The following is a 22,403-nucleotide window of genomic DNA, read 5'->3' on the forward strand; positions in this document are numbered from 1 at the left end:
TTATCAGTTATATCATTAAGGATCCAGTGTATTATTTGTTTCTCAAAATGGCAATATCCTCCCTGCACACCGTGACCTACTGTACGCACTAAAGCCCCCTTTGATCTGTAGCGGTTTTTTTCTTGCGTTAAATTTTACACGGGAAGGCGCAAAAATACGTAACTTATTTTTCATCCTTTGCTGTGGTGTTGCTGTCCACCAAACATTTAACCCAGACATTCAACAGTAGGAAACCCACCCGCTGAAATAACACCATGCTTTTGTCTTGACTTGTCTCTGATTACTCCAGCGTTCAGCTTCCCAGCCCCCACAAACATACCCTGTGGGGATAGCCACCTGTCTCGGCCGACTCCTGGGATGCCTCCTTGGCCTAACAGACAGCTCTTTGTGCTGGGGGGGGGGGGGGGGGGCAAAGCCTCTTAGCAGGCTGTTACTGATAGGACTCACTGCTGTCGGGGAGGGGCTGCAGCAGTGTAACCCAGTGACGTCGTTTACCTACTGTTTCACGTGGTGTAGATCTTTTTTATGATACAGCTTCGGTGGACTTTTGTATTTGTGAATGTTCTCAAATGCAGGGTCAATAGCACAGTGCACCCGTTTCAGAGCACACTGTATGACTGCAGAGTACAGTAACTGACCTAACAGTGTTCAGCCCGCTGGCAGTTTGCGTTAATGATTGCCTCTGCACAGATCATCATTTCAATCACTGGGGCAACACTCGCTGACAACTTGTCTGCTCATGTAGTCAGATGGCGTGATGCCCCCCCCCACACACACACACAAAACACACACACACACACACACACACACACACACACACACACACACACACACACACACACACACACCTTCCCTGAGTGTACACATAGGTGAGGACGTTGTACTTGAGACTAATGAAGACAAATGACAGATTGCAGAGAGGGTAAAAGTGCTGGAAGAGCACGGTACATTTCCTGGCCTTTGAAAGTGAATGCATTCAGTTGTGAATTCTGTTAATGGCTTTCAGGGACATTTCCCTTATATATTCACACCTTAATGGGAAAAAGCTTTATGCATTTTACTGCATTATAAACTCACAGAGATCCAGGAAATGACTGATGACAAAAAAAAAGTTGATTGATAAATTGTACAACCATGACTTCCATTTACAAACTGCTTAATTTTGTGGCTTTAAATATTATTCACTTGAGGTTTGCTCACTAGCTTTTCTGTTTCTCTACTACTTAGTTCATATATAAAGGGGGTAGATTGTAACAGGTGCTCAAGGGTGGGGAGTTTTGTCTCTGAACGGTGGATATGCCCACCTTTTTTTGATTAATTTATTAGGTTTGTGGTATTTTGGCATTTATTCAAAAGTGACAGCAGGTGAGAGACTAGAAACATGGGGGGAAACAGGTTCCCAGGAATTGGAATCAAATTAGGGACAGCTGTTAAGTCTGGTCAAAATCCCTTGAAAAGCCAGCAAGTGAACCTCACAAATGTTTGTTCCCAAAGGTCAAAATGAACGTGCATGCTCAAGCTCCAATTTTTCACTGCATGACATTGAAATTGAATGTTTAGTCCACATTTAGTTTAATTCTTGAGGGTTTTAACCTGAAAGTAATATAGAGAAATATCTACAAAATAAAAGCTTATTTCATCATTTAGCATGCTGTACATTGCCGCTGTATGTTCCTTTCTGAAATTTTCTCGAGGCTTACAAGGAATTGGACGTGTCGTTTTGTCGCTAAATTTGCTTCAGAGAATATATAAGTAGCATGAACATAAATTGCAGCTATTAGCTATTTCTTTATGAAGTGTTTGGAAATGGAATTCATGGGGAATTTCTTGATCTTGGCAAGTAATGCAGCATAGCAGGGATTCCAGTACAGCCCACTTCACACAACAATGAGAGGATAGATGCACTCTTTTGTTGTGGGGATGCTGACATTCTATCTTCGGATGATAACATTTTGAAGCACTACATGTTTGGAAAGGATTATTTGTGTTCAAGTTTTATAGATCAAAACATTTCTTACATTTAGGTAACTAAGTGCATTTGTCAACTTGTCGCAAATTTGTAACTCAACATTCATAGTACTTGAATAAAAGCTGTGTTTTGAATGGTAATTGAATTGGAGTTAAATGGTTTGAAAAATGAAGGCGTTTGCATTTACTTGATGAGATGAGCTTTACAGATCTGTAGACACAATTAAGACGTATTATTATGTGAATTGCAACACTTGCTAAGAAGAATGATAATTTCTTCACATACAGGGTGTTTACTCTTTGGATGTCATCTGATTCATCTTGTTCCCTTTTTCTTTAGGACACGATGTGTTCTCTGGAAATCGGTCCGCTGTCCTTCAAAGGATAGAAAAATAAAAGCATATCCCTGACAATGCGAACATTGTTCACATTTTGAATAAATGAAACCTGTCATATGCATGTGTCCTCTCATGATGTCATGTGTCAGTGAGGCCCTGCAGCCATGTCTGTTGGCTGCTCATGCTCTGTGCCTATCGACAAACCGCAAAGTGCTGACTTTCTTACTTTCAAATCAACACTGATTCAGCCGATGTCTCTGTTTGTCCTAGAAGTCATTAAATAACTCCTCCGAGCGACGTAGCAATTAAGCGAAATTAATCCAATTTCATTGTCATAGGTGTTGATGGATGTTGACGCCTCTGTGGTTTGATATGCCTGTAGGAAACTAAATGTACACAGCTAAATATCAAGAGCGCATAAATCAGTTTGGCTCCTTGCAAATAACATGTCCATGCAAGTTTGATGGAAAGTTTTTCCTTAAATACCCTACAGCTTCGGTGCTGAAGGATTCCTTGTAGGCTGCTGACATTTGTGTGCTCTCTTTTTTTGTTTTTGACATCTTCTCAGGCCGACGCCGAGTGAATCTGCTCTTAATCAAACAACATAGAGTGCTACATAAGAAGCTGAAGTGTATTCGTTGTTGAGAAAGGATATCTTGTTTTGAGGGGAACTCATATGTAGATATTTTATATTTGCATTTTACGACGTTGCAAAATAGCAGTACATGTATGATCCTGTATACACACATTATGCTTTGCGTTTGATATTGTGCTTTTTTTAGGTGTGAGAAGTGTTTTAATTCCAATCATTGCCCCTCTTGCTATGCATAAACGGATTCCTTTAGGAGCTCTTTTAAAAATTGTTATCCCTGAGGTGCATTTGCAGAATAAGCCAGACTCAGGCAGGTGTCTCTTTATCTTTAAATGACAGGCAGAATTGTCACCCAGTTGCATTTCTTTCTAGATAACTTATGTGACAGAAGTGCTACAGATAGCCATCAATGGAATCCAGTCTGAGATGAACCATGGGTGCTTCTTTAGCTGTCACCCTTTCAGTTTGCATTGACGTAATGGCAGCAGTGTACTGTAGATGAAAGTCGATGAAGGGGGAACAAGTTTCTGTTCCCTCTTTGACTGATTTTACAATGACCAGAGGACATGGTTACACCTGTTTTTTTAAAGCTTGGAATCCACTCAGGAAGTAAAAAGCCAACAGAACTATCTGGCATCTGGGATCTCTAGGAAACGCAACAATGTGCAAACACTTTAACAGTACAAACAGACATGAACCACATCACCTGGTCGGGGGCCAGGTAAACAGGTTTTAAAGCACTGCTGAGGTCTGCGTTCAGCATGTTGTGGTCTCGTTTAGAGGCAACTCGAAGACCTCATAAATCAAGCAGAGGGAGCAGGAGTTAGATTTTTAGCTGAGACACAGCAGTGGCCACACAGGTTTGTTTATAGCTGCTGTTAGATAGAAAAACATATTGTTTAAAGTCTCCTTTTGAATGTAGACCTTTACTGAGCTCCATAACTAATACTCTTTTAAAATTAAATGTCACAACTTGATTCAAATAAGCACGTTCAGGGCTCACTTCAACTGTGGGAACGTGACGGTTTGACCCCTTTTTTCACTATTTATGGGTTGGTCTGAGAATGCAACCTTGCAAGAATATCCTCAAAATCCCAACATTACACTTCACCAGTAGATTTTTGGCATCTTTAAGCCATCACTGAGGCACTTCTCAACAGATAAAGATGATGAGGCAAAATATATATTTTAGGCTTCGGATCAAAAAGTTACCGTATAACTCCACACAGGAGGAATGTTATGATTCTATCAAGCCTTTGTTACAGTTAAACAACAATTATAGGTTAAGGTGAGATAATGGGTTGTGTGATGCATGTAATGACCTGGTAAGATGCCAGAACTAAGACTGTAGAAAGCTCTCTAGGACAACAGGCTTGAATATGACATTTTACAGCTCCAGAGTATATCTCCCAATCCCACACCACACATTAAAATTCACAATAATTGTAAACCAGTCTTAAATAGAGGTTAAAGCCTGGGTTGTAAATGTGGGATTGATAACAGGCTCTAAAAATGTCAGATGCTCAGAATAAAACAAAAAAAGGGAGCTCGGCATGAATCAAAAGTTTGACATTCAAGTCAAAGCCTGAGCAAGTACCACTTTTAGAAAAAAAGGCTATTTATGGGTAGTCATTTAAATTGGCACTTGCTCCAATTTAATGGCGCATGCCGGGTTTGCTGAGCGATGACAGAAAATGGGCTCAAATAACAGCGAAGGGCCGGAGGCGTAAATGGACTTTCATCACTGGCTCATTTTTCCATCCGGCCTTAAAATCAATAGGATGCCTTTGTTTTTACACCAGCAATGAGAGATTGGGGTCAATAACACAGACAGTTAACACATGTGGAACAAGCACATGGCAGTGTGTTTGCTAGACCTCTAGTTATGTTACAGTGCTGTGTTTCTTTAGCTTAACTAGTGCCAAAGCTCGCAGCTAGTCGGTTTTGTCCATCACTTTGGTTCCACACTGATATATCTCGATAACTATTTGATGGATTGCCTTAACGTTTTGTACATACATTCATGGTCCTCAGAGGCCTACTGTCATTGGTGATCCCCAGACTTTTCCTCTAGTTCCTCCTATGAAGTTTTTGTTTTTAAACGAAAACTATTGGATGGATCTGATACAGATTTCTAATAAACTTACTGATCCCCTGATTTTGGATGTATCACCACAAACATGTTCAATAGTCACTTGTCAAGTGAAATATCTCAACATATGCTTGATGGATCCACGCTATATTTTGGTACAGATGTTCATGGTTCCCACAATGTTTCCTAATTTCTTTTTTTTTAGCACCACCATGAGGATGTTAGTTGTGATTTTGAGTGAATAGTCTCTACTAATATCGGATGGATAACCATAAAATACAAATTTTGGTTACATACAGATAGAATTGCAAAAAAATAGGTGATCCCCTGACTTTCTCTCTAGCGCCACCAGCAGGTCAAAATTTTAACTGGTTCAAAATGTTGGTTTATGACCAAATACTTAGTTATTAGAAACTAATAACATAGCCCTGGTTCATGTTTTAGGCTAATCAGAAAGGTTTTTGTGTTTTATGCTAACAGGAAATGTAAGCATGCTAGTATGCTAAACTAAGGCCACATCCATCTTTAGCCCTGACTGAAACTTTTGTTAGGGTTTTCTGTCCATGAAAGCTGGTTCCACAGCCATGTGCTACAAGGTCAGACATGTGCAGCTCTCACGGGCAAACAAAGGTGATTCTTCCACCCTCGGTTCTGCAAACATTTCCAAGTGGATGTGTCATCGTATTACATTACACACAGCTCATAAAACAGGATGATTACACACTCTGCCTTATCAGGCCTCAGCCGCGGTGATGTAATTTGAAGCTGTAACAGAAATGCAAACATACTAAGAGAAACACGCAAGGTGTGTTTAAGGCAAGCGGTGGGCTAAATGGTGAGGCAGCTTCCTGTTATCAGTGACAGAGTCTGGTTGACTGAGATGGGTCATTAAAAACTGTCTTGTGTGCAGTGTTGTTAAGAGTCTGAGCTGAGTAGACTGTTTGGATTGCTAACATGTAATAACTGCAGTTAGGGGTTAAACACCAAACATTTAATGCCCTCGTTGAACATGTGCTCTGTTGTCTGTGTAAACACGACCCTCGGCACACTCACACTCCACTTTGTGCAAACACGCTAAAGGTGAGGAGGAAATCCGATCTGGCATGATGTCATTGCTGCTTTGGTTAACTCCCAGCTTTATTTCAACCAGCACGCAAGAGTGTGTGCTGAGCTGCCGCCATCCTTTTGATGGGGTCAATGTAAATCATGATAACATTCTTGCTTGCAAAGTATGACCCTTGCATAATTTCGGGTTATGTGGAAGGAGGGAAGTATGTGTTTGTTTGTATCTGGACTGTTCATTCAGAAAAAAACATAATTGTTAGCATCTAACTAAAGGAGGGTAGTTAAATATATTTTTGTTTGTTCTGGAAACTAGACGGCAGAGAGAGATATGTAAAACCAGAGTAAACAAATTAAATCGCCATATAAACAGGGCTCGATCAAATTTGACATGCAAAAGTTTTGTTCTAGCTCCCTTTTCATTCTACTAGCAATAATTACTCATTCTTTGTTTGAGTTTAAAGACTTGTTGCATCAGTTTTAGGAAAATGTTTCCCTGAATGTTTAGACTCCCATTGTCTGTGGTTTTCATTAATCCTACTCCAATAAAGTTTATTCACACACACAATCTTATAAACTTCCTCACATTCCAATGTTTATTAGTCATGTAATGATACTGTTTTTCAATATGTCTATTTAGGAAAGCAATGCTCAGCTGACTTGTTTGTCACCAGCGGAAAGATTCTGTTTTCACCAGCAATCTCCACCCAATTTGTCAAGCAGTAACACCACAGTGGGAGGAGGGACTGTTAAAGAGCAACTAGTATGTGCTGACTCGAACAATGCAGAGGACTGTGTGACCCTGTGATGTGCTAATCTTTTTGACAGCTAATAAGTAAAGACTTGAGGCCACAGAGTCATGGTGCAGACAGGTTTTTACTGAGTACGTCTCTCCTTCAAAGCTGGTGAAGGGAGAGTGTTGTCTTGTAGAGCAGTGTGTTCACCAAGCATCAATTTTAATGCCACTGCCACAGTGGAAATTTAATTATGTTTGTTTGTTTGTTTGTTTATGCAAGGGCGCGTCTTTGTGAAGGCAGGCTCGGAAAGACGACCCTTTAAGACCTCTTCTCCGAGACAAAAAAAGTCAGTCATCGCGTAAAGGAGATGTCTGATTATGTGTGAGTCTTTTCCGTGACGTTGAAGAGTCCACGAGGCGGATCAGGTAGTCGGGTGATGAATGATGTTGTTTAACCAAGTGTGTGTGCTCAAAGTTGCGTGTGTTCTTAGTGACAGTTTGATATGTCAGGGCTGTTTTAAGGATGGCAAAATTATTTCAACACTTAGTTAGAAAAACAATTAAAAAAAAACGAAAAAAAACAACTCACTTTCCTCATACTGTCATGTGACAACTTTCCTCTTTGAGTCTACTGACAAGACTACAATCTAAAGCCATGCTGGTGGCTCTGGGAGCCTGTGCTTAGGAACAGCTAGATGTTAATGCAAGCATGGCAGCAATGGTGATGTTAACTTGTAAACTGACAGACACTCTGCTCTATTTATGTTGATGATGAATTTAAACCTTTTATCAATTTATTAGTTACACCATGCTTGCTGACACAATGACAGATAACAGTTAACAGACATCACATTTGAGCATCTCATTGATGCATGTTCATGGCCACTATTCTCAGGTGAAAACGTAATTAATTCCACACTTCAAAAATCCCCTGCCTTCAAGCTTAAACAAAACTCGCTTTGTCATTGTCTTGATTCAAATTTCTTCCACTGCCTTGTCCCTATTTGCCCGCTGATAATCGAAACACTTGAGCAAAACCCCCCTTTTAGCAGTTTAACCGGCATGATGTCCCAATCATCAACCAGGTTTCTGCTTGCTTAACCTCTTGATAGTCAGTGTGGAGCTAGCATGAGTCATGCATGAGTCTGAGCTTTGAAATGCTTGAATGGGCAGCAACAAAGTTATCTCACAGGCTGCATCTAAAGCTGCCGAGTCAAACGCTTTAGTTTCGGAGCCAACATTTTACATGCAGCCGAACAGAAGAAAAGTGTCTTTGTTACAACTATCATTGAGGATGTTAAGAAAGACGTCTTCTTCCTGGTAAAATCCCATGACCGTGTACATAGAGGCCTGATTGACATCTTGATAATGCAGTCTTTTAAAGTGATTTAGCTTTGGCGCCGTTGACTTGGAACTTAACACCGTTCGCCCACATTCAAGCCAAGCATGACGCAGTGGTAACATCTGATCTCACATCTAAAAGGCCTGTGCAGACATGTCTGGTGTGTAAACCAACCAGCGTCTCCAGAAACCTGGAGGGAGGCTGGGTAATCTCTAAACCCACTGGAGGCCATTAAAACAACAGGTGCTTGAGGAAAGCTCAGCTGTTGAGTGCAGGCGGTAGTTAGCTTGTGGTTCAGCTAGCAGCAGCTGCAGGTAGCTGTGTCGAGCATTGACCTCAGGGTGAGCGGGTCGCCCAGCAGTTGAGCATGTGTACTTCGACTTTTAAAGAGTCCCTTTTCTAACAGCCCACTGAATCTGAACAAACTGCCGGACCTTATTAGTCACAGGGCTTCAAAGGTCCTGCGCGACTCGCGTGATTAATTGGTGGCCCCCCCCCATGTTTGCTGTAAACCGACTTAAGGAAAGGACTTCATGCATAGGACTCAACAGAAACCACCTGACAGCCTGGCTGTGAAGCAGCTGTGCTTGTCAGATGGGATGCCATGTTTTAATGGGGAACTCTGTCTCTCTCTAACCAGACTGTATTAAGTCTCAAGTGACAACAGGAAGTCTATTCAAGCTAATCCACACGTGCTGTTTCACACGGCCATATTATCCCATATCTATAAATCTTTATTCATGTGTATTTAACTAAGAGGCGTTTTAATTTGACTTCAAACCATTTGCCTTTCATTTAAATGTGACCTACTGCGTTGGTAGATTGCTTTAATCTCCTGGATAGAAAATGTATGCATGTGACTGATGGAAAATGTGATGTTTACTGTACAATAATCGAAGCATTCAGTAAGGAGCAGTTAGATTGAGTAACAGCTGGTGCACTTGGAAACTTCCCCAGCGTTTCACTATGCTCGACTATTATTTATTTAAGAACATTATTTTTTCATATTTAAGTTTATAGTCACTCTGCTGAGATTTAACAAGCTTGTTATTCGATTGTGTTCTTCAATTATTATTGCTGAAATAAGAATGCTGTCTGCTTTAGGCATGCAAGGCACAAGAAAATGCAAAAGTGGAATACATCGATTGAATCCAAAGGTCACTTTTATTTAATTCAGTGTGAATAAATTCAATACTGTCATATTGACAGTGCTAGAGAGACATTATATAAGGTAATAAGACGGAGAACAGACAACTTTCTTATAAACTAGACCACACAACACAAGCCTACTAACTTCAGGAGCTACACACTAGATGACTTTGTTTTGGGTAAACAATAAAGTCAAAATGAGCACAGGTCCATTATATAACAATTTGAGAAATTAAACACGTCCACTCAAGCCTAGAGAGCAGGTCATTTTCTCTACTTTCGCACTTTCATGAAGAGAACATGAATTAATACTTTAAAAAAAAATCTAAATACTGAGATAATACCTTATACATCGGCTTTAGCAGCACTATATTTCAGTGAGTAGGTCATACATACACACACACACACGCACAATTCCTCATCGTGTCAAATGTGTAATCCAACCACGCTTCTTAGTTTTAAGGATTTCACATATTTCTGTTTATTTACAATGTCAGACTTCGAGCCATCAGCACTTAAAAATGCTCTATTGGCCACTTTTTCTAAAACAATGTGATTAAAACCAGTTACAGCAGCATGAGCCTTTCAGGAAAATCAGCACGATGAATTGCCAACAGCAGTGCAATGTAAAAAGACATGTAATGCTGTCATCAGCTAATACAGCCATGGGCTAGATTCTGCTTATCTGTTTATATCTCATGGGCCTTTTCATGCTGTTTCATGCTCTTAATTTAGTGGGAGGTGACCCCTATAAGTAGACAGTTTAAAAACCTTGAAAAATAGGCTTCTTCTCTATAGAAATATTCAGATTTTGCCCTCGGGTGCTCTCTGTTGTAAAATAATGATCTCACATAGCATTCATTTCTATACAGGAAACAATAAAATACTTGAGCCACTATGTTCAGTGAATACTTCAATCCAGAGCCACGGAATGTAACAGAGCTGGGCTGTTCTAATACTATTTACAACCTCTTTGAGATTTATACAACTAATTAAAACACTGCATGGCAAACTATTTATGAATTCATGTGTTTGCTTTACGGACTATTTTGGGTGACTGTTTCAGCGATAAAAGCAGTTTTATTATGAGACAAACATAAGTCTACTTGCTGTAGGCTTACGTGGATCACAGTGTTCAAAGCTACATTAAGCTCCTTCATGATTATATAGAAAATGTTATTCATATTTCAGTGTGCATATTTTCACAGGTGAATATCTGGTGATTTTAGCAGAATCTTGCAGTCGTGAAATATTTGCAGGTTTGAGTTCTTCTACAGCTAGACACGACATCACACCTGCGAGGTGTGCTGCTATTTAAAAGTTTCCGTCTCTATAGATGTGGATTAACATCGGGTGTGATAAGAAGTGTAAGAAAAGTTGTGAAGATAGTGTGTGTATGTGTGTTTGTGGGTTATTGCATATGTGTGTCTATGACAGCACAGTGAGCGTGACAGTTCCTTTGGTCCTTTTCAGGATGCCAACGGCTTCTTCATGAGTGACGCCCTCCAGAGTCTGCCCGTTAACGGCCATTATCTGGTCTCCTCTCTTCAGGCGGCCGTCCTCCGCTGCCGCCCCCTAAGCACACACACACACACACACACACACGTACAAGTTGAGTTTTGCTTAATAACACACGATTTGTTAATTCTGCTAAAAATAAAACGGAGAAATGTGCTACGTACCTTTCCGAAAACAGTTTTAACGTAGATCGGCAAGTCTCCATGGGGGCTGCCGTGTCCTCCGACTATACTGAACCCCAGTCCATCTGGTCCCCTCTCAAGGTTGATGGTCTTATACTGAGGTGGGCTGATGGAAAGACAGAGACAGTTAGGGCCTATTATACTGACTGCATTCCCTTCAGACAGTCCCTTAGACAGACCGACATTATAGGAGTAAGATGGATGTTACAACACAGTAAAATGTTCTTTCTGTGTAATAAACAGTTCATACCCAAGGTCATCCTGGAAGATGCAGCTGGGCGTGAGACCCCCGACTGCCTGCTCCTGAGAGGGACCTGTCACGGTGGTGTCACCTCCCGCTACCACCTACAGGTGAACCAAAACACACACACACACACGTTCAACCACACCCTTTTATGGTATGGTAGACTTGAAACGCAAAGACTGATAGCATGGTGGTAGTGCTGGACGAGGGAGACAGGTTTTATGGTACTTCAAAGGCTGCCGCTGGGAGCCTTCGACTGTTCTTTTCAGGTGAAAACTTTGGACACAGATAAAGTAAAGAATACAGAACATATTTAACTACAGGTTATCTAACTGTATCTGCAGGTTCATCTGATTGGAACAGAGAGGGTGATAGAAGAAGTGTATGTGTGTGTGGATGTGTGCGCTTTGAGACCTGCAGCTGTATTGTGCCTGTGGCGTTCTTGAGCAGAGTGACAGCCTGTGAGTGGGTCATGCCTTCAGCAGAGGTTCCACAGATACTGACAATGCGGTCCCCGATCTGGAAAAGTGAAAGTTTAGTACAACACAAAAGGACACATAAGAGAAAAAGAAAATTGGCAAATTGAGCAGCGAAGCAGGCACATCAGTGTTTGGGTTGGAAACGATGATGACAACATCTCTGTGACCTTTTTTTCTGTAACGAACACTCTCGGATGTTTCCCTTACTCCCTAAATCCAGAATGCATATGGATCCCCACAGAGGTGCCACTTTTTAAAGAGTAAGTCAGTGCTGTTAGTTGACAAAAGTCTGGATAACTCTGCGTGATAACAGGATGTGGCTAACACTATTTGAAAAATGTAATTCATCACGCCACACAAAAGCAAAACTGCTTGTGTTCGGCTGAGTAATTTCATTATGTGGCGTTCTCGTCTGGCATTCTGGCTGCGAGGATAAAGCAGCATAAATATACCATTCAATATCCCCCCCCATTCATTTCAATGAGTCCTTCTGTTGGCTTTACGATCTGAATGCAGGAGTGGGAGATTTATTATCTGTGTTAGCAATGGCTATTGTCCTCCTCCGGTATTTGTCACACAGAGCTACGATTGTCAGTTTCTCTGTCACTTAACTGCAAAGGTCACTGCTAAAGGCTGTTGCTCTTGAAAATTGGGAGTCACAAACTGAGTAAAGTGAGTGGGAATGAGCTCGCTGTTCATAATTAAGATTCACATTAAATCCCACACAAGAATTACTGGCATGCAAATTCTTAGTTTTGTATTCAGCTGGAAGCCGCATAAAGGTTACTGAGAGGGAGGTGTAAATGTCGTACCTTAAGCTTCTGTGTCTGAGCAGCCAGGCCGACGGGATTCATCATGGCGATGAAGATGGGGATATCGCCTAGGGGGCTGCCCACACCCCCCGCTATACTGATACCCAGAGAATCATTGGGGATTTTAATGAACTCGACTGTTCTGGTGTCCTGATGCTCTGGATCTGTGAGGGAAGCAAGATGTTAGAATGCCTTGTCTGCATTTTCTTTTCTTTTCATGGCTGCCTAAAATGACTCAGGTTACTTACAATCCAAACTCTGACTTAGTTTGTCAATGTCACCGGGAAGGTTCCCAGAGTCGGGACATGACTGAGAGGCCGCCTTGTTGCTCCCCGTTTCACTCATCTGAAACAAGAAAGGTATTCAGCGCTGTTGCGTCCTTTTATTTTGCTGTTTTGTAAGAACAATTTCTATTCAACATTAAAATGTTATCCTTGAAAGATATGAAAATACAATACCTGACTGCTTTGAGACAGTCTTCTCTCTGAGTGAAAAGGGCCCGCCTTAAACCTCCCTACTTCCATGGTTATTGGCCCCACACAGCACTATAACACAAGGCACGATATTTTTAATACAGTCATCCGACACAGTTTAAATTAGGTGTGTCTTTAAGCACCTATGTACCTTGAGTAGTGCAGCCACGGCCTCCTGAGTGGTCGACCTGACATCCTCACCATTGACTGACATGATCTGGTCGCCCTGCATCAGGCGGCCGTCGGTGTCCACCAAGCCTCCTTTCACAATATCGGACACAAACACTCCCGTGTCATTCCTGGTAGGGAAAGGTTGAAAGACGGTGAGATAATATTACTGTAAGAGTGGTTCTGTATTCTCCTCTACTAGTAGACCTTAACCGTATCACACTGCTGACTCTTGTCGAGCGTGTAATGGATAATACAATATTGATCCAGCAATTCCAAATTTTTTCCTATGGACCTTTGCACAAATGTGGCTTAGGCTCCTTGGGAAGCAGCGGACTGCTGGTAGGGTAGAATATTTAACAGCAAAGAGCGTGTTTACCCTCCAACTGTGACCTCAATAAATGTGTAAGCCATCTTGAATCCTGCATAATGCTTACTGTGGACATATTGCAGTCAAGCACAAACAGTGAGAAGCTATCACATATGATTTAATGACAAACTTAGTTATTTCATTTCCTTTTATATATGCATTTTTGACAGTTCTTAGAATGCTCCTTCACCAATGATCTGTTTAAGAGATATTAAGCATGTCTTGTCGCTTCATTGAATGATTGACAGGTGTTTACACCTATCAAAGTCATCTGTCATGATTGCCATCTGTGTGTCTGAGTGGTATCCAGAATGCGAGCTTGAAGACATCCTTTGACAAACCAGTTGGTTTTGTCTCAGGAAAATACAGTATGTTGTTGTTTGAGAACATGCTGTATATTCTCTAAAACCTAAAACCAAAGATGAGCATAGTCACAGAATGTGCTTGCTCTGAGCACTGACCTCTGGGAAATTAAGTTAACTGCAGGGAAAATTGTGGCTTGTGACTTTGCATATCTGAAGCACAGATCTCCACGTGGATTAAAACTAACACAAACCGAAGCTGTGAAGCAAGGCAACTTGATCATACATCCCAAGTGCCAGAGATACTTGGCTGTCACAAGTCCTCACCACTAACTGCTAGCTTGCACTTTTTTCCATTTTAGCTGAGGGTTTTAGGTTGTCTGTTACGTTGTTGCCTTTTCCATCCTGCTGAGCATTTTAGTTGTTTTTCCCCTTGTGTAGCAAAACCACTGTGACAGAGGCAAAGATTGAAAACTACATTTAAAGTTGATATTCCTACTGCTGTCCAAGCTGTTCAACCCATGACCCCAACTTGGTTATTTTCCCCTGTAGTTGTCCTGTATTTTGATTTAAACATAGAACCAAATGTTATGCACAGACATGTGCACACTTGGACAAATCCAGAATAAAAAGAGTTATACACACATATAACCAGAAGTGCATGTGTGATCTGTATAAGCCATTCCTAAGTGTTATCACAGAGGGGAGATCAATCATTACACTCCACACACCTGACAGTAAAGAACTGTCAGCATGTGGACCAGCAGCTCCTTTTCCGTCATATGCCTTTACCCATAAATGCTACTGGGAGTATAGAAAGCTCAGGGGAGTTTATGTGTAAGACGGTCTACAATTTGGCAGTCCTAGGAAGACTTCAGTAAAGCTTCCTCCACAGCTCTAATGGAAACAAAAGTAGCAACAACAACAACCAGATATAAGCACCGGTTGTTTATAGCCCTAGCCCTGTCTCTAGCAACACTGGAATCATGATGATCACTTGTGCCACTGAAAATGATCCGGGGGCTAATAAGAAGCTCTGCATGTCCTCATTAGAGGTTTCATTAGAGATATTTAACGTTCGAAGTGATGCAGAGAACCACAAACCTATTCTGCTGACTCATTTCACGTGTTTAACATATCAGCAATCCATCCAGGCATATTAAACTGTTTTTCAACCATAAAATAAGATTACAAAACATTATGGTTTATCATGTATTGGTAAATCTGAGAATCCTGGTGTGTTTGTGATCTGTCTATACACTACACTTCTTCTAAATAAACTGGTTTTTTTTTTTTTTTTACAATTACCTCTGGTCCCGTGCTCTGCATGTAAAAAGAAAATTCAAACAGTTATTTTAAATGATGTTGACTACTAGCTAGTTATGTTCATTATATTACCAATACAATACACATACAATTTATAATACTTGCTTTTTATTTTTATTTTTTCATTTTTTATTTTTATCTTGTCTTTCTTTTACTATGTCTCTTGTGTGCACTTTAACTCTATGCTGTTGTAAGTCTGCAAATTTCCCCGCTGCGGGACTAATAAAGGATTATCTTATCTTATCTTATCTTATACCATTTCTATACCTACATAATATTTTTAGTTGTAGTCTAGCTGTTCTGACTTTGATTTCATACTCAAGAGATGAGCCAAATACAATGTAATTAATATGAAAATGACTCTCAGGTCTTATAAATAAAGTAGTAGTAGATCTAATAATACATCTCTCTCACCTCCTTCCTACAATGCTCAGGCCCAATCCCTGGCCAGGCTTCTTGTGGAGCTCCACGGTGAACGAGTCCCACAGGTCCTCCTCCTTGTACTGGGCCTCATCCCTGAAGACCGCCAGCCGGACTCTCTGTGGGGTCTGCCGCAGCACGTTGATGGCCTCATCGTGACTGGCTTCACGCAGGTCGATACCGTTCACCTGTGACGACAGACAAGGAGGTAAGCACTGGTGTGCAACATGGGGTCACCCTATTGTAGCAAACATTGACCTCTTTTAAAAGTGCAACAGAAAAATATAATTGCTGTATGTTAAATTTCAACACTCTAATGTGTTAAAAATGATGCTCATATTTACAGAAATGTGCGAAAACGGTATGAGAGCTCTTTTCTTCTATCCCTGATATAATGTGAATGCAGCAGAGGGCTGTAAAAAGTGCTAACAGCCTAATTGAATGCTTAAACAGAATTTTCCTTCAACGGCTGAGGTTACATTTCTTCTTTAGCAACCCAAACTGCTGAGCTATTGGAACACTGGATCATAATATGAAAATGTTACAACACTTAGATTTCACTTAACAGACGCAGCTTTCCCACAGAAGTCTTGAGCGGTCAGTTTAAAGTTTGATGTCCAGCTGATTTTACCACATTAAAGAGGGGAAATACCCCATTAGCTTTCGCCATGGACGTGCAAAGGATTTTTTCCCCCCATAGCAGCTAATGGCATTGCTGTGGACTGGGAAACCACTCTTTTCACTTTTCCTCTCCGACCCTATTTTCTAAACACAACAGCCCGGATAAAGGACAGAAATGAATAGCGGAGGGCAATTAAGTCATTAAGTACGTGTCTATGTGTGCGTGCACGCATGTGTGCTTTTCAATAAAGGTCTACTGATTGAGCTACCATAACAAAACTCCTGAGCTCCACCCCTGCCCTCCCTCTGTGACAAAGCAGGAGGTCAAATGGAGGGCAAATCCAAGTTGGGCTGGGATACTTAACTCGTCTTTGCATGTAATACATACATTCGGTACTTTCCCCAGCTAATTTTTTTTTTTACTGAGAATCACTTAATTCTTCAGCTTTCAAATATATTTCAGATGTATATCAACAAATGTTTCACACTATTTGATCCTAGTTTTTATGTTCCAGATCCTCAGGCTGCCGCGTCTCAAGTTGTTGAAATGTCTTCAGCCTGTTTTTAATCTAGGTCATACAGTATGTGATGCTCATTATACGGCACCGCACCTCCAGGATTTGGTCTCCTGCCCAGAGCCTGCCATCTTTTGAGGCTGCTCCTTCTTCGTAAACTTCGTGGATAATGATGGCCCCCTGGAGTGAGAGGAAAAAAGAGTGCAAATGAGTTTGTAGAATAGGAGAAGAAGGTGAACAGGAACAGTTGGAGATGAAGGGAGAGCAAGAATTAATTATTTGGAGGAAATATGAGGCATACACAACAGTATATAGTGGGGAAAGTAATTATACAAAGACCATGAAGGTAGAGAGAAAGATTTAATATTTCGTATTGTTTTATAATTTGACAGCAGACAGTCACTGTTTTGAATTCTCATTCTGAATGTGTATGTTTCTGACTCCGAGTGTTTTCTCTGCGTTCCAGTGAGTGTGTCATTTGGGGTTCAGAGGTTACATTCCAGGGCTGGATATTGTCTGCTGCGGCCGAGGCCAGACAAAGAGCTGCTCCACCAAGCCTGACTGAGCAGACAGAATAGATGGGCTGAGGAGAGGACGACAGGAGGAGGAGGAGGAGGAGGACGAGGAGGAAGGCTGTGACAACATCATTTCCTACATTCCTGAGCCGCCGTGGCTATTTTGAAACCTGGGTTATACCACCACCAAAGATTCTAAGTGGGTGGCATGGTGGGTGGTAATCCAAAAGTACAGTCTTGTAACTTTTTTAAGTTTGTTATTACAAATTAACAGGATTGTCGATATATATAAACCCTATTTGTGTTGTTCAGCCAAATATAGAAAATGAAGTGTTTTGTAGAAGTGACACAGCCTCATTCACATATTGTATTTCATATTTGTTGTTACCTACCAGCAGAGTATCACAGCCTCCCACAATGCTAAGGCCCAGGCCTGTGCGGCCCTTGGAGATGTCAATGGTGGTCTCACAGCCGGGGATGATGGGACAGGTCGTCGGGTCACAGGCCAGAGTGGAAGGGGTCGAAGAGCGACTCTGACCTGAAATAGAAGAAGCATATAGTAAGTCAATCGATCCATTATTTATCTTCCTGAATAAGAAGTCAAACTCCTCATGCGCACTCACTAGTGATGGCTTCTGCCTGTGGTTGACCAAGGGTACTCGTGCTGGCACTAGGCATGCTGGGTAGGCTGGGACAGACGTCATCCGAGCTATCCCCATCCAGGCATGTTGACTGGAGAGAGAAATAAGAGAGGGTCTCATTTGTATAGAAGGTTAGCTTCAAGGGACATTTGTTTTTTACTTAAAGTGGAATTACTAATCCGGCTTGATCTTTACATCATGACTGTTGGTTTTTTTTAGCTTATTCTTATGGACACAACACATTTATAACATTCTTGCCTTTACAGGAGATACAATATGATGATTAGAGTTTATTTCCAGCCACAGTACCTTTTCCACAGCGTAGCCGAGCACTGATTCACCATTCACAGCTAAGAGATTGTCCTCTGGCTTCGTGCAGTCCCCCTGAGAGCAACAGATCAGAATTTTGATTAGAAATAAACTGTATAATGTACACTCAACCATCAGCTGCAGTAATGTAATACATACTTTGTCTGTGTGTTCTTTCACTTCAGATATACTTTGATTCTCATCTCCACTCTCAGTGTTTCCCTCCACAAATGTGATTCCAATTGCTCCATCCTCCTATTGGAGAAAAACATTAGTGTGTGAATAGGATTCTTTAATTGAAACATTTAGTAGAGTACATCTAAACTTAGCATGCAGACTGATGCATAGCTGTAACGTTTGCTACACATTAGAGCTGCACCAGCTAAACAACACAAGCATTACTGATGCCAGTTATCTCCAGAAAGATAATTAGTCACAGCTTCCCCTTACATCCTTCACACTTCTGATCTTATGTTCCCAGCAGGGGCCTTTTTGTATCTGTGTGTTCGTATCAATGAGCTGCCCAGATGCTGCTGCCTTTTATACTGTCATTCCCTGTCCCCCAACATACCATATGGATAGTCCCAAACTGGGACTCCCATCAAAGTCTCTTTTTCACTCACTAGTGCAGTTCCCGTTAAAAACATGCCTATTCAGACCAGGTCGAATGCTTGGCCTGGGTTGTTGGCCCCAGATCACTAAATCCGACCCAGAAAACACACTTTCAGGTTAGGGTTAGTCGACTGCCAGCTGCGGACAAAATACTGGACGGTCTGCAAGGCCCTGAAGATCCACCCCCGTTGCTATACGGCGATGTGTTTTTGGTTATTCAAAGTTTATCCTTATTCTACTCCATGGGGCCCCCAGCAAAACACAAAAATGTGAAGTAGATCAGAGGAGCAGTTCTCGAGATATGCAAAGATCAAACAGAAAGACAGACAGAGATTATTAGCTTTATAGTTAGGTTTCTTTTTAAAGGGCCAGTTCACTGGGATCACAACAAAACAAGTTTGTCAAAATTACCAATTACCATTTTGTATGGAGTCGTGCAAATGTTTTCAGTTTAATAGGCAAGATGAGTTGAGATATCCTCGGTGACCCTTCTGCTATATAATGAAACTTAATAGATGTTGTTATTGGTGGTGCTCACAGTATGAAAAAATGAAATAAAAAAACTCCACAGACTTCACTGTAAGCATTTTTCTCTGAGAACTGTTTTCTGCAGAGACAAGTTGCTGCGAGTTTCTCAAGTGGGATGTTTTTCGACGCTTGACATCTAAATAGCTTGTCAAATAAAACAGGAAATATCTGCATGATTAGTAAGTAAACACCATGAGGGGTAAAAATATGTTCCCCTTTCTATTATTTGGGTAAACTGAACTTTTATGTCCCATTGGAACGGCTCTTCTCCCATTCATCTGTTGTTTTGTTTATTCACCCCTTTATCTTTCTCCCTTCTCTTTGCTGACAGCTTGTCAGACTTGACTGCTCCTGTATGCTCCACCCTCTCTTTCTCTGTCATACCCCATTGACCTTTATTGTGTGTAACCTTCCTCATTATAGCTTCCTCTCCATTATTGTCTTTATTTAGTTTTTTTTTCCAAAAGAACAGGGTTGCCTTATGACTGTGAGAGTGTATATGTGGGGTCCAGTGTCTCTCACCTGCAGGTCTATGCTGTGATGCACATATTTTGAAGTATCGCCATCCCCATTAGCAGCAGTGGTTTCTACCTGTGAGGAGACAGTAGGCAGTAGTTGAAAACTTATGAAGTAAATAGGTGCAATTTGTGTTTATGTATGTTGGCTGCTGGGAGTACAGTACTGAGTGTGTGTCGTGGCTTTTGATTGTCCTGGGATTTACACACAGGCTTGGGAGAATGAACTCCAGGACCACACAAAGAGACTTTTAGGTGCAAACATACATGAGAACAATTCTGGCATGAAAAGTAAATTGCAGAAGGGTAGAATCAAAGTACTTATAATGGTTTTGTGTGTGAGTTTCATTGCTTGTTATGCAGACGGAACTCCACTCCCTAACTACTCCATGATCTTTGTCTGTTGCGGTTTGTGCATGTGTGTGACGTGTGGAATGTGTGTGGCCGTGAGCGCAGTGTTACCTCAGTGTGGGGCTCCACTGTGTCTCCCTCGTGTTCTCTCACGGGTCCCACGGCCATCTGGTCCAGCGCCTCCATGTTCCTGTTGCAGGGAGCCATAACTAACATAAATCACTGCTCCTCTGCTTTGGGACAGTGGAGCCGTGATTTACGTGGGCTGATCACAGTCTCTTTCACAGGGTCAGGAAAGGGATGTGAGCTAGGCAGAAGGTTAAGTAGTGTGATTTTGGAGAGGGGTGTTTAAGGAAGGGTCAAGGGTCAAATGTGTCCGACTCTGTGCCGATGTGTCAGCTGCAATGTTCCTATTCCATACTTTATACTTAACTGCAAACGAAACATTAATCTTTATAATGTATTGTTTTTGCAGTTAGTGTACAAGCAACGAGCATTCACTGTTTTATCTTAACAGGAAATATTACAACACTTCAATCAACACCTAACAAAGAGAGCAATATGTTTTTCTGATGTTCTTTTTGAATATTGTTTTTGAATACATTGTTTAAGTGTTCCAGGAGCTAAGCAAGCAGTTAGTAAATCATTGCTGTTACCTTGATTTAAGGCTTTCAAACATTTTTTTATATAAATGCTGACATATGCTCTGTATAAACATTTAATAAATTACTGGAGGGAAACATTGTTTGAGCAAATAAATATGCTTCTTCTTTTTTGATATGTGCATGAGGAAGACTCTTTTAGTTAGCACTGAATATGGATCCTAACGCTTCGCCTTCATTTGCATCGTTCTCTTCAATTACAATAGCTCCCTCTATAGAAATTTGAATAACATTACAATAGACTTGAACCTTCTTCAGGTCAGTTTTCATAATAAGCTGTCTGACAAATAAATTGTAGTTGCTGTTGCCATGGAAATGTATTCATGTAGGATTTAGTAGGAAGAAAGTGTTTTTATACCTGACAAAGATGATTTTGACTTGGGATGGAGAGCTCTTTATTATGGAGGATGCATTCTGGTGACTGTGGCCGTAAAGGACTTGCCCATTGATCTGACAGGATACAAAAATATAATTATAGACACTTGTTCACCAAGAGTAACTATGCAATATAAATCACAATTAAAAGCCATACATCAGAAATTGATACATGTTCTACAATAGATTATATATCTTTAAAGGGGTCACATATCCTGCAAAATTTGTTTACAAACCAACTTCAGTTTAGAACTACAATCAACACACGTCTTACCTCCAGCAGCTCATCTCCCACTACCATACGTCCGTCCCTGCCGGCCGCCCCGTTGGGGTCTATTCCCACCACGAACACGCTCATGCGTGAGCGGTCCCTGTTCCCCGCCAGGCTGAGGCCCAGGCCTGTCTTGCCTTTCTCCAGCTCAATCATGTGTAGGACACCTGGAAGGCTGCCGTAGCGCTGGATTATGTTCTCTGAAAGAGGCAGGTGAAGACGTAGCAGACAGATGTAAGCTGACAATACTGCTGAACAGTGCCAGATTTGTTTCGAGACTGGCCTTCCTTATACGTTTATGTCTTGTTGCTTAGGAAGAGGAGCATGCGTTTGGATTGGGTGAGATTGGGTTTTGTGCAAAGGCACAATATGTAAATAGTAAAAGTTTTAAATGTCAGACTGCTGAGTTTCTATCTTTTTGTCTCAATCTTGTCTCCATTGTTATCCTTACCTTTCTCATTCCAGTCCCCCCTTTATTTCTCTCTCCACCTCTCCTGTCTCTGGTGTGTTAGATAGCCTCTGTTCAGACCAATGGGATCCTGTTGTTCTGGGCTCCCTGCCACTGTTGGACCATCAGTCCTGTACTAATCTCCACAACTCAACCTACCCGGGCCCAACCTCATCAATCTTATCCCCGCAGGATGGGAACACGCGCCTCACGCACAGACACACACATTCACCACAGTCCCAGGTGTTTGGGAGGCTGGAAGTCTGTTCTTTATGCTGGTTGCCTGAGTTGAATGGGACTGACTGTGTGACCTGTTCCTCCTTGAAGCGGTGACTTCGTCCTACAGCTGACATTTGAGTGTCTGCAGGATGCTAATGAGTCCTTCAGGTTTTGCTGAGGTACAACCACCAAAAGCACGTGAACTTGTGAACTTTTCATTGCAGACTCTGGGTGAATTCAACAACAAA

General features: G+C 41.4%; 1 protein-coding gene across 1 annotated transcript in view; it reads right to left on the reverse strand.

Moving 5' to 3' along the window:
- Positions 1 to 9,282: 9,282 nt before the first annotated feature.
- LOC129093093 (multiple PDZ domain protein-like) overlaps positions 9,283 to 22,403 on the reverse strand; it is a 43,606-nt gene continuing 30,485 nt past the window's right edge. Inside the window, 18 exon segments of the mRNA XM_054601003.1 lie at positions 9,283 to 10,854; positions 10,962 to 11,085; positions 11,230 to 11,324; positions 11,638 to 11,742; positions 12,515 to 12,678; positions 12,763 to 12,859; positions 12,973 to 13,059; positions 13,139 to 13,286; positions 15,568 to 15,761; positions 16,806 to 16,889; positions 17,617 to 17,762; positions 17,848 to 17,956; positions 18,175 to 18,249; positions 18,334 to 18,429; positions 19,837 to 19,905; positions 20,292 to 20,370; positions 21,201 to 21,292; positions 21,492 to 21,688. Coding sequence (XP_054456978.1) covers positions 10,708 to 10,854; positions 10,962 to 11,085; positions 11,230 to 11,324; positions 11,638 to 11,742; positions 12,515 to 12,678; positions 12,763 to 12,859; positions 12,973 to 13,059; positions 13,139 to 13,286; positions 15,568 to 15,761; positions 16,806 to 16,889; positions 17,617 to 17,762; positions 17,848 to 17,956; positions 18,175 to 18,249; positions 18,334 to 18,429; positions 19,837 to 19,905; positions 20,292 to 20,370; positions 21,201 to 21,292; positions 21,492 to 21,688 — 2,108 coding nt within the window. The 3' untranslated portion in view covers positions 9,283 to 10,707.

Source organism: Anoplopoma fimbria, chromosome 7 (assembly GCF_027596085.1).
Source record: "Anoplopoma fimbria isolate UVic2021 breed Golden Eagle Sablefish chromosome 7, Afim_UVic_2022, whole genome shotgun sequence".
NCBI classification, from domain to species: Eukaryota; Metazoa; Chordata; class Actinopteri; order Perciformes; family Anoplopomatidae; genus Anoplopoma; species Anoplopoma fimbria.